General features: G+C 34.3%; 2 protein-coding genes across 3 annotated transcripts; one reads left to right on the top strand and one right to left on the bottom strand.

The window, feature by feature from the left end:
• Positions 1-1,104: 1,104 nt before the first annotated feature.
• On the bottom strand, positions 1,105-3,711 carry LOC115992825. Its single transcript, XM_031117063.1, has 4 exons — positions 3,247-3,711; positions 2,717-2,863; positions 1,821-1,898; positions 1,105-1,536 (listed from the first exon to the last, which is right to left on the bottom strand). Exons 1-4 carry the CDS (start codon positions 3,580-3,582, stop codon positions 1,315-1,317), a joined length of 783 nt encoding a protein of 260 aa, XP_030972923.1. The 5' UTR covers positions 3,583-3,711; the 3' UTR covers positions 1,105-1,314.
• A 2,013-nt stretch (positions 3,712-5,724) lies between these two features.
• LOC115992404 lies at positions 5,725-10,326 on the top strand. Of its 2 annotated transcripts, XM_031116595.1 has the most exons (4): positions 5,725-6,184; positions 7,396-7,548; positions 9,474-9,575; positions 10,068-10,326. In XM_031116595.1, the coding sequence occupies exons 1-4, from the start codon at positions 5,753-5,755 to the stop codon at positions 10,176-10,178; spliced, it is 798 nt and encodes a 265-aa protein (XP_030972455.1). In that variant the 5' UTR covers positions 5,725-5,752; the 3' UTR covers positions 10,179-10,326. The 2 variants fall into 2 exon arrangements, with proteins under 2 accessions (XP_030972455.1, XP_030972456.1); XM_031116596.1 differs by lacking the exon at positions 7,396-7,548.
• The last annotated feature ends 1,296 nt before the right edge of the window (positions 10,327-11,622 follow it).

Raw genomic sequence — 11,622 nt, 5'->3', positions numbered from 1 at the left:
GATTTTTTTACATTTACAAGAAAAAGAGGCCAAATGGCTATATTCATTAACTTAACTTAACACATTATAATGGAATCCATATTTTTGATGAATATATCAAAATTGTGATTCAGATCAGAAAGCAAGAAAACGAACGAAGCAAAAGAAAAAAGAAGTGCAGGGATGAAATCTGAGATAAACGACAGCTTAGCATTGTAGTTTAGTTGTACAGTGTAGCTTAGTGAAATGCTTTAGTTTAGTGACTTGTAGTTTAGTGATGTATTTAAGTGAGAAATGTTCACACGTGACTTGATTGACAAACACACGTGTTGTAACTGTACCTGCATAGTTTGGGATATTTTGCTTGCTCTGTTTTCTGTATTTAGTCACAGATTCCTGTATAGATTCATTCAGTTGAGTAATATACAAAGTTTTCTTCATTCCAAAACTCTCTCTAGCTTGAGCTTCCTCTCTTCTTTCAATTCTTGGCTCTCTGTACTCTCTTATAGAATTATAGATATAAAAGTCAATGATAATATAAATTTGAATTTTGTATCGATCGTCTCAATTCCAAGAGTTCCCATCATTGTCTTCAGCAATTAATGTCTTGATTTAGTTTTCAATGACATGTGAATTATACTTTCCTGTGTTAAATGGGTTAGGTTGGATTGCATATCAGTAGCTTATAAAGAAAGATTGGACATGGATAAAAGCTCTGGTTTTGCCCAAAAACACGACAAAATGATGCAATAAGTGAATGCAATCTCTTTGCAAGGCTTGAAAATTTTTCAGTATAACCTTTCTTCTTTTTTGGGGGATATATTTTGCGGTGTAACCTAGTCCACACCAGTGTAGCAAAAATTTAAGCATAACAGAAATACAGCTTGTTAGAGCAGAATGAAGACCTAGGGATAAAATGCTAACCATTTAGAGGTGGTAAGGCTTTAGTGACTTGAATAACCTCAAAAAAACACATGGTTATGGTGGGCAAGTTGTATGATCAAGTTATTTATGGCATTGATATGAATCCTGAGATACGAGACATAAATTTAGGCGTGCCTAAATGCAATGTAAAGCTAGAGACAGATGGAGCTCACACAACTCAGTCCTGTGGACGTATAATTGATTATAGATATATAGCATTGAGAAAGACGGTTGCTGATATTGGCATGTTTGTTCTTCACAAATAGTATTTTCTCACATTCTTGTTTTTAGACAAGTACAATCCTAACCCGAAACGAAGAATGAGCAAAGCAAAAGTAATTAAATTAGTCGGTAGGGAATTTTATATCTTATTCAGTTATTTGTTACTTGCACCTGTTATACATTAATTTATTATTTCAGTGCTTTCGCTCTCTTAAGGGCCTGAATCTCTTTAATATCTTCTTTGAGAAGATTGACTACCTCCTTGAACTTTCTGAAATCAGAAACAACTTCCTTGAGTATGTCTTCTTCCAAACTAGGTTGCCAACTGAAGTTTTCCCGAATATGGGTAAACTCTTCCCAACATTCTAAGGCTTGTTCAACGTTAATCTCCAATATGAGGTGAAGAATAGCCTGTGAATTTTTCAGAAAAGACAGAAAAGTGAATATCAGTTTATCTTCCTTTTTCTGTTTTGCTACCTTATGGAACCTCATGGAGAAGGCCATCTAGTTCAGAGAACAATGAACTATACTGATTAAAAACATGGGTGGGATACGGACTTGGTGACTAGAACATGAATAGCTCTGAAATTGAATCTGATTAATTTGAAGAAGTCATATTCTCTAAATTGTTTTCAGAAAGTGCCTCAACTCTAGGGTGAAAGACTAAAGTGAGTTGTCTAAAGAGGGGGATATACCTTAAAGAGTGGACGCCGGGCGTCTGAAATCTCTACTTGGTCGAAGCATTTGCGATCAAAAGCCTTTTTGAACTCTCCCTAATTGAAAACAAAGGATAAGTTGTTTTTGACTCAAACCAAGTGCAAAATCTGTGTCCAAAGTGATGTGACAAAAAACAAAATCATAAAAAGAAGAGGTTGCTGTTTTTACTTAGTGGACAAAAATTACTGCAGTTTGGTAGATCAAATAACCAAATTAATCTATCAATAAGATATTGAAACAAGAAGAAATTGATATATCATTGTCAGATAAATAATGAGGTTCTGTGACTCATTCCACTAATTGCTTAACATGAATGGACCTAGGATTCTTAAACTTGGAAGTCAAGTTATTTAATTCCTCACATCATACCTTTCATACTTCAGCCAACTTGGTTGCAGCTTGTTTTGATTCTAAAATTATTACCATAGAATGCTTCATGACATCCTGATTTGTGGGTCTAATTTCTATTGCTGACAGCCCAAGACACTTGAGACCTGACTTAATGGCTGAATTTGGCTCATTCTCTGGGTGGTACTCTACTTATTGGCCACACTAAGTGGCGCTGAGGTCATGGGCTTCACAGAGGAGCAAACGCCAATGTTCAAGCACTGGGGGAGATTGGGAATGAATTGAGAAAAATTTCATCATCATTACCAATGTTTGCTGCTCTGTTTCCTTTTGTATTTGATTGCATTGCCCCCTTCCATGGAGGTAATTCTCTAAATTTAATAAACCCCAGTTTTCAAAATGCAGAGCAGTCTTATCAAGGATTATCTAAATTCATGCTTTGAAAGGTGCAATGGGGTTGACAAGTTCCTCAAAAACATTACAATTAGCATTTGTAAAGGAAATTGAGAAGTGAAGAGTCTGTCACCTGGTAGATAAGCATTTCCACAAGTAACATTTCAATCTCGTAGGCTTCATGAGGTTTCTTTTGCTTCATGGCCCTCTCATATACTACTTCTAGTAGTGCCGCTGCCTCAGCTTCTTTTCCTGTCATTTCCAGCTTTGCCACAGTACTCTTTAACCGAAACACAAAAAGCTCATAAAAATTATATACCTTAAAAAAGATTCTTAAACTTTGAAGAGTGTTCAAATAATTAATGTAGTCTATTCAATTTTTATAGCAAAGTTAGCCAAAAAAGAGATCTAGCAAACTATATCTTTCCCCCTTCATGAAAACATGAAACTAATTTCCTGAATTTTAATTAAAGATTCAGAAACTTTGGCTTCCATAAATTGTTTCAAGAAAATCTGTAAATAAGCTTAGGGGAGTAAGTACATTTAATGAACTTCAATTATCTGGAATAGGAGGGATGGGTGGAAATGATAAACAATGTTATCAACAAGTAACAGAAGTTTGACTGAAGTGTTGACAAATAGGAAGTAGAGATCCCCCCTAACCTTCAAATGAAAGAAATCAGGTTTTTCCTTTACAAGTGTGTACTTCAATTTTTTTACAGCTTTATTTGGTATTTTTGCATCTAGTCGAGCTTTGTGAAAATCTATCAATCTCTGCAAGGCTGGTTTGCCACCGTGAATAACACCAATGGACATGGACCTCGTAAAAACATGTCGATTTCTTTTCAGAGAACGACTTGCATAACCCCAAGCAATATAAATGCCGGCAAAGATGATGATGGGTGTTGCAGTTGCTGCCAATCCATATTTAGCCTGTATGCTGAGATTTTTGAACATGTTTTTAATGTAGATTTCAATGCTTCTAATCATATAGCACATGAGAAAATATGCACATTAATTATTCATTCTAGGTGAAGGAAAATTTAATGAATGTTCCTCCCAAAATACGTGAAAGGAGAACTTTGTGAAGAGGATGAGAAATAAAGATGGATATCTTAAAGAAAAACATTGAGGACTATACTAGTAGCTTGTCAAAGGAGATGAAATAGTTCTGATTACAAACTTGTTCCGTTGGTAAAGAAATTAATGCTTGTTCAGGCATCTTTCAGATTGTATGAAGCAAGAACTTTTTCCACTGTTAATATTAATTTGGAAAATAAATTGAACTGGTTCCGATGACAACCTTACTATGTGGGTCACGAAACATGCTTGTTAAGGAATATTTAAGGCTGTATGACAGGATTGTTCCTCTCCTACACAAGAAGCAAGAACTTTATCCATGTTTTCTTCGGAAATGCTTTGCTTTGAAGCAGAGCATTAGAATAAATGTAAGCTTGGTTTTATTTTATTTTATTTTTTTAACATGAAAAATAGACAATCTCATTGAATTACAAGGATTTTGACAAATGTCTAGTTACACATAAAACAAAAGATGAAAAAAAGAAAGAAAGAAAGAAAATAAATAACATTAATGATGTGACACTAATATACTTGTAAATTTATGATACCTAATATGAACTGTAAAATGTATTTATTTCAATGAGTTTGGTGGATAAAGATCACAGTAGGTTAGTTGTTACTGGAAAGCATAAATCAAACAGTTCTGAACAAGAAAAGTTCTCATCGGTCAAGTTCGAGGAAGGTTTCTTCTAATATATTTCTCTTAGACTTATTCAAAATTACAGTTCTTGAGTATATAGTGATTTTTCTTTAGATTTTCTTGATGATCTCCCTTGTAATGGGGTTTTTCCGCTTTATATTCTCCTTCTTTCTTTTATCTCAACCATCCACGTGTAGATTAGATTACTGGTCCTAATACTTGTCCCATAAGCACCTTCCAGAAATCTTTGAAGGTAGCTGTAAGGTTGAAAGCTACCGTTCAGGTATCACTTCCACATTGATACAGCTAGGGGATTAGATGTAGAGCATTCAATGCGGTGGCAGCAACTTTCTTCTCACATTTCCCAACTCTCTTTTGTCTCATCCTTCTCTGGTGTTTATCCTTTCAAGCATGATTGCCCGTTGCTTTGTTCTTGATGGATGGTCGAACCATTTGACCTCTACTCTGCTTGGCCGAGGAGGTGTTTCTCCTCGGACAACGTCCCCAGCTCCTTATGACCAGACTTCTTCCACGGCCCATTAATCTATATGTCCTCATTAGTATTTACTTGTCCTCGGGCTATACGACATTCTTAGGCACGACCCATGGCCCAATACCTATATATGGGCCCTTCATCCCTACAATGATCATTTTCTCGTTAAAGGTCCATTTGGTTGGAGTGATTTTAGGGGAATAAAAAATGGGGAGAGAAAAGTGGAAGAAAAATAAATTTTGTTTTTTTAGTGTTTGGTTGGAAGGATTGAAAGAGGGAAAATTGATAGGATTGGGTGTTTTCTTCCCTTATTCACCAAATTGTTTTCTCCGCAAATTAGAGAGAAAGTTGGATAGAAAATGGGTTGCAAAATGGTTTTTCTCCCCTTATGTTTTTCAAGTCATTTTTGTTTTCTTGTTAGTGATATATTTTTTACTCATTTTTTCTTCTTTACAAATGAAGTACCTATCCATATACAATTTTTTAATAAATATATAATGTGTTACATTTTTATTTTTTATTTATTTATTTCTAATAGGATCATGAAAGTAAATTTATATAAATCATATTTTCTATCTTCTCATTTTTTTTTTTCAATCAAATAAAAGAGATTTCCACCCCTCTACTTATCCACCCCAAACCAAACACCATGATAAAATACAAAAATCTCTTCTATCTCCCCTCTTTTCTATCCCCCAATCAAGTGGACCCTAAGGTTCTTGTTAACAGTAATTTATGACATCTCCAAGACAGATCCTTCCTGGTCGTGGAGCACGTTGTTTCTACTTATATAGAATAAAAGCAAGAAGCCATGCCAAAATTATACCTTACTTGACTACAGAAAAGGCAATGTGTTGAGCGTGACTACTAATTCATGACCAATTATAATAAGTAGTGGTATCCTAAATGCTACACAATGCAGTATCCTCCTAGTTCCTGAAAGCACACACAGTTCCATGGAATCCACACTTCTCCTCCGCAATGCTCCCCTGCCTAGTGTGCCCCTACAACGCATCTCTTCCCCTGTGAATCTAAGTGCTGCAAGGGTAACCGTACCTAATTTCGGCCTTAACCATTCGACTCTTTCGCTTGTGAACAATTCCTACCCCCGCCCACTTAGGCATGACTTCAGTCCCATTGATTGTGCCGTAAATAACTTCTCGACACATTCAACAAATGATGAAGGTGACAACAAAATTGTAAGAGGGTCTGTAGGGGCGTCTCTCGTAATGGCATGTGTTCTTGGTATCATTAGTTGCGGTTGTTGGATGAGTCCAATAGCCAATGCAATTCCTCCGTGGAGTTCTCGCCAAACGGTTGCAGCAGATTCCCAGAAGTACAAGCAGACAAGGCAAAATCTTCGAGATGTTGATGTTGAAGTCCTTAAGGTATCATTCTCTTCTTTCTTTAGCTATTTCTATTATGAACTCAAGCTTCAGCTTGTGTTACTATATGCTCAATGTGCGCAAAGTCCTGCAGAGTATTGCTTATCCAATTTTGGCCTCAATTTCATCAATTGAAAAATGAAGCCTAAATGATACAGGACCCTCTCCATTTCAAGTCAAATTTATTTTGCGTTAAAGAAAATTAACTATGATGATTTAAGATAAATTAAGTTATACTAGTAATTAATTTTAAGTAGGTGACTCTTTAAAAGCTATTAAACCATTTAAATATTTTTTTAAATCCTAACTTTCCCTTGTTAATTAGTGAGGATAAATTGGACAATTTAAATTAGCAGCAAGCTTAAAAGATAACCACTCACCTCATTGTTATACAAACAAGAAGAAGGCTGATTGGGGTATATATACACTTCCTTCTACCTCCATATATACACACACTCCATTGATATTTTTATTTTTTGAAAATTTTTTAACACCTAACCTTGGAGTGCATCCATGTCAATAAAAGGACAATCAAAACCTCATTCCTCTCCCCTCTATGTGTGTTTGTTTATCCAAACATTAAAAAAAAAAAAAAGTCACGTCTTTTCTTAGCAGAGACAGTTTTGTTCATTTAGAGAAGATTCTTATATCTCTACCTTTTGATAGTTTGGCCTTTGTCTTCAATTTTGACTGTTAAAAATAAGGATTACTCACATTTGAAGCACCCTCTAAGCGAGTAAAAATCCTATATCTTGTGATAAAAAATATTTATTGTAATTTGTATTCAACATTGTGAGCGTTTGGGGTGGGCTGAAAGTGGCGTTTTCAGTTCTGTGATTTCATGTTTTTTTTTTTTTTTTTTCCCTTACGTGAACAGTAAAATCACTGTGCAAGAGAAAAAAATACTGTTCACGTATTGTTTATGTATTGTTCGCGCACTATTCACAAGTCCCACGATACTATTTACACATTTAAAAATTATTTTGTTACAGTGTTTTCAGTTTTCAGTTTCAGTTTTCAGTTTCAGCAACAATAAGTTCAATCCAAATGGACCCATTATGTAATTCCATACACAATTTTTGTACATCTAGCACCTCGCGTGCCTAATGTTTCATAAAATTTTCAACTATGTCTTGATGCCAACTGAGCTAGAGCTGATTGCCAGATTGTCTAAATGCCTATGATTTTTCTTTTTCTTCACAACTATGTTGTAGAAAAAGGCCAAGGTGCAAGCAAATTCCGGACGTGATGAAGAAGTATTGAAGCCACTGCGACAGGCACTTGATAAAGCTTGGAGTGAGTACTCTACATACGGGGATCCTCACTACAATATTGAAATGGCATTGGTTGAAGTTCTCATATATCTGGTATGACACAAAATTTCTCCACTCTAGTGCACAAGAATATCGGACACTACAACTTCAAGCATAGACCCTACTGTACTTTTGAGTGGGTGCAACCTGTGATCTCTTGCATCTTTCAATCACTTAAAATCAGAACTTGGGTACTGCACCCTTGAAAGTTGACAAATTAAATTTTTTCATAACCAAATTCACCTTAAAACATTTAAATAATGAATTGAAAAATCTGTTTTAGACCCTATGTATTTTATAGATTGTGTAGAATTATTCAAGAAAAAACCACTCCGGGTCTTGGGGATCCAATGTCATAAACAATTTACTATAAGAAAAGTAGTTACAGGGTCTGTTTGGATTGAGCTTATTTTTGCTGAAACTGAAAACTGAAACTGAAAATACTGTAGTAAAATAATTTTTAAATGTATGAATAATATCGTGAGACCCATTTTAATATTTTTTTAATACATGAACAATGTATGTGCAGTGCGTAAATAGTACATATACTATTCATGAACAGTAAATGTGGTCTCTCAAAGTCAACAAACACGGAAAAAAAGAGAGGGAGAAAACGCGCTTTGAAAATGCAGACGCCGGATTAATTGCTATCCAAACCCACACACAACAGTCTATTTACAAAATTTTTGTATAACTAAAACTAAGTTTGTAGCCAAACTTTGTTCTTGGTTCTAAGTTCTAACCATGCACCACAGACTATCATGTCAATGCCAAAGTAAAAGCATCCGCATATTATTTATTTTTCTGCCAATTTTTTAGTTCTAAGTTTGTAGCCAAATTTTTGTATATTATTTATTTATTAGCCAAAGCATCTGCATTTCGAACTATAATTCCTTTTGACATGATTCCTTAAATTTAGCACCTTTGTGTTTACCTAATGAACACTATCTTTTAGTATAATCACATTCATTATCTTTCCAGTAGTAAAATGCAAGGATAAGAGCATTCACATCAGTCCATGTATAAGTGTGTATAATAGAAAAAATGCTCAAATTTACACATTTTTGTTCAAAAATAGCCCACATCAGTCCGTTTAAAATCTTGCAAAATCTTCTAAAATTATCAACGAGCTACAGTAACCGTGCAAATATGCACGGCTACTGTAGCATGTGTAAATCAATATTTTATATTATTTTCTCTCTCACTGGTCTGAACTCTCTCTTCTTTCTCATTTCACTCTCTCTCTCCCCCTTTCCCTCTCTTCATCTAAAAAAGCAGAGCCGATCAACCATCCACCTGCCACCACAATCCAGTACCACCCCACCACCACCATTACAACACATAATATTCCAGCCAAAAAATCAATGGAAAATCAAACCAAAAATCAACAGAAAATGGAACCCAAAATCAATAAAAAAATCAAACCAAAACTCACGCCCCAGCTGCTATCGCCGCTACCATGGAAGCTTGGGTGGAGTGTTCGCTGCTGCCATGAGAGAGTGAAGATTTGGACCACTGTTTGTGGCAGTGTTGCAGCTGAGCTTTAGAGTTAGAGATGAGAAGCTTGGGCCACGGAGAAGAGAGAGTGCTGTTCTGATATTGGGGTAGTAGGTAATGGGTAGGTGGGAAAGATAAATAATAAAATAATAATAATAAATGATTATTTAAAGAAAGATTAGTGTATAATAGATGAACTGATGTGGGTGTTTTGTAAAAGTGATGGTGTAAAATAGAAAAAGTAGGTTTTTTTGTGTAAAATAGATGAAATTTTTACACATACTGATGTGAATGCTCTAAGAAAAGAAACATGATTGGTTTAATTCTGGCTAATGGTCAATATAGGATGAATAAAAAATGTATGAAAGCAGAAAAAAAGTCCATTGCTTCCTGATCTGTTGAGCAGAATGGGTACACCACCAAGCATTCTTCTTATCTTCATTTGCCTTCGCTGTTCATATTGTTTATGTCTGCTTATACAGGGAAGATATGAAGAAGCCAAAGAATGCCAGTGTCTCAAACTCGGCCTCAAAGAACTCAGAGATTTACGTATCAAATCAGATACTCGAGTTCCTCTTTACAAGGTTCGTAAATTTCATATTATCAAGAATATATACAATAAAAGAGTAAGAAAAAAGTTTTTTAAAAAAAAGAATTTGCAAAATGTCTGGCTATGGCTTCTCCCACTTCGTAGTTTGACAAATGAAGACTTCGATTTTTTTTTTTTTAATTAAAAAAAAATAGCACGGTGATTAACCAACTCAAAAGTTCAAAAACCATAATTGTATAATAACTTGCATGATAAGAAGTACAGACATTTCATTTGGGGTGCATATTTGGAGTGTCATACTCGTACTATGCTCGTGCCATACTGGTATTATACAAGCCGTTTTATGTTATAATTTTTCAAAATTTGCTCGTGTTACCATGTCATACTTGTGTCCGTGCTTCCTAGCTTGCATGAATATGTTTTCAGCTGTAAGATTTTTCATTTTTTTTTTTTTTAACTGACTCGGATATTTTTCTGAAGAAACAAAATTCGCAATATGATGGTTCTTTGATTTCTACTTGTACAGGGTATTATATATACCATGTTGGATGAAAAGGACAAAGCAATGAACTCGTGGAAAGAATTTGCAAAGTATGTGGAAGATGAATCGGAAGTACCCCTTTTTCAACCCCAATAGCTCAGTGACCAGAATCGTAGCAAGTTGGTTGCAGCAAGAAAAGGATTTTAGATATTTCATTCCGTTTCCTATAGAACTATGTATTGCAATAATTGAGAAAAATGCAAAACTGATTCTTATTACTGAATTGGTCAATGGCGGCTCCAGGAATTTTTCTCAGGGTGTTTTTTAAGAAGCATAAATTATACAGTCTAATAAAATGAGAATTTCATATATTGATGACAATAACAATAAAAAAACACGTAAATATATAAAGTTTACAATTGCCTTTTACGAGTTTTCATATTTTGAAATCGTTGCATAATAGTCTCATTATTAATGTTACAAGCTACATCTCTTTCAATATACACAACCAAGCAATCATTCATCCACTAAATGTAGAACAAATTATGGAGCAAAATTTAATTTTATTGGCATAAAAAAAACTGAGTGTTCCCAAAATTTTCTTGAAGGGTAAATTTTTTAAATTATTATATATATGAGATGGGTTCAAGTTACACCTAGTATAACTCTTTTAAGAGTTACACATTTTTTAAACTATTAGATTTAAGTAGATCCAACGGTCAAAAAAATGCACTTATTAATGCTAATATTCTAATAAAAATCTTATTTATTATCCTTATTTATAACATTCAATTCTTATCTCTAATCCCAAAAATAGGTATTTTTCTCTTTTCTCTCTCTTTCTCATCCACTAAACGTTTCTCTCTCCTCCATTACTCTTCCACCTCCACAGCCACATAGAATCTAATACAAAAAATATGTTCACATGTTTTATGTTGGACTGATACTACTAAAGCCCGTGTTTAGTTAGGTTGGACTAAAATCTATGGTTAAAGCCGTTAATTTGATAAATTGACCTTGAAAACATTAACTTTAAATTCCTTGATATGCTCTTAGGTTATGATGCTTTGACTCAAAGAGAAATCAAAACAATTGGTTGATATTATTATTACTTCTTTCTTCATAAGTGCCATGGGGCATTGCAGATGCATAATCTATACTATCAATTATTCAACTATGTATTGTTTTTTTCTCTACGTATAATTTTTTTTTTTTTTTAATATACAACATGACGAACAATAGTTAGGAAATACTTCCATTTCTCTCTATTTGGTTCCTGAGAGAACAGAAGATGTGTATATGAATTTTGCATATAAGTCTTGAGTGGAGCACTTTTTTTGTCACAGTTCCCCCCCAAAAAAAAAACTTAATTGTACTCCTTCTTACCTACGGTTTCTTGGCCATCATTTTCTTTTCTTTCCATATATTGTAAATTTTGTAATGCTTGATACTTCGAAAATTTTCATGTTGAATGACTTTAGTTTGATTTGCCATGTTTGATGTGCGCAGCATGTTAATCGGCTTGAGATAACCCCAGATAACTCCATTTTCATAAGATTTTTTGTATCAGATTCTATGTGACTATGGAGGTGGATCCTTA

This window comes from Quercus lobata, chromosome 5, assembly GCF_001633185.2.
Source record: "Quercus lobata isolate SW786 chromosome 5, ValleyOak3.0 Primary Assembly, whole genome shotgun sequence".
NCBI lineage: Eukaryota > Viridiplantae > Streptophyta > Magnoliopsida > Fagales > Fagaceae > Quercus > Quercus lobata.
The sequence above is the reverse complement of the archived record's forward strand: the minus strand, read 5'-3'. Positions and strand labels throughout refer to the sequence as shown.

Coding starts and splice junctions, on each gene's coding strand:
- LOC115992825 (XM_031117063.1), bottom strand. CDS start 3,582: ATGTGCTATATGATTAGAAGCATTGAAATCTACATTAAAAACATGTTC. Junction 2,864..3,246: donor CTGATTTCTTTCATTTGAAG/GTTAGGGGGGAT, acceptor TTTCGGTTAAAG/AGTACTGTGGCAAAGCTGGA. Junction 1,537..1,820: donor CCCGGCGTCCACTCTTTAAG/GTATATCCCCCT, acceptor AAAAATTCACAG/GCTATTCTTCACCTCATATT.
- LOC115992404 (XM_031116595.1), top strand. CDS start 5,753: ATGGAATCCACACTTCTCCTCCGCAATGCTCCCCTGCCTAGTGTGCCC. Junction 6,185..7,395: donor TTGATGTTGAAGTCCTTAAG/GTATCATTCTCT, acceptor ACTATGTTGTAG/AAAAAGGCCAAGGTGCAAGC. Junction 9,576..10,067: donor CTCGAGTTCCTCTTTACAAG/GTTCGTAAATTT, acceptor CTACTTGTACAG/GGTATTATATATACCATGTT.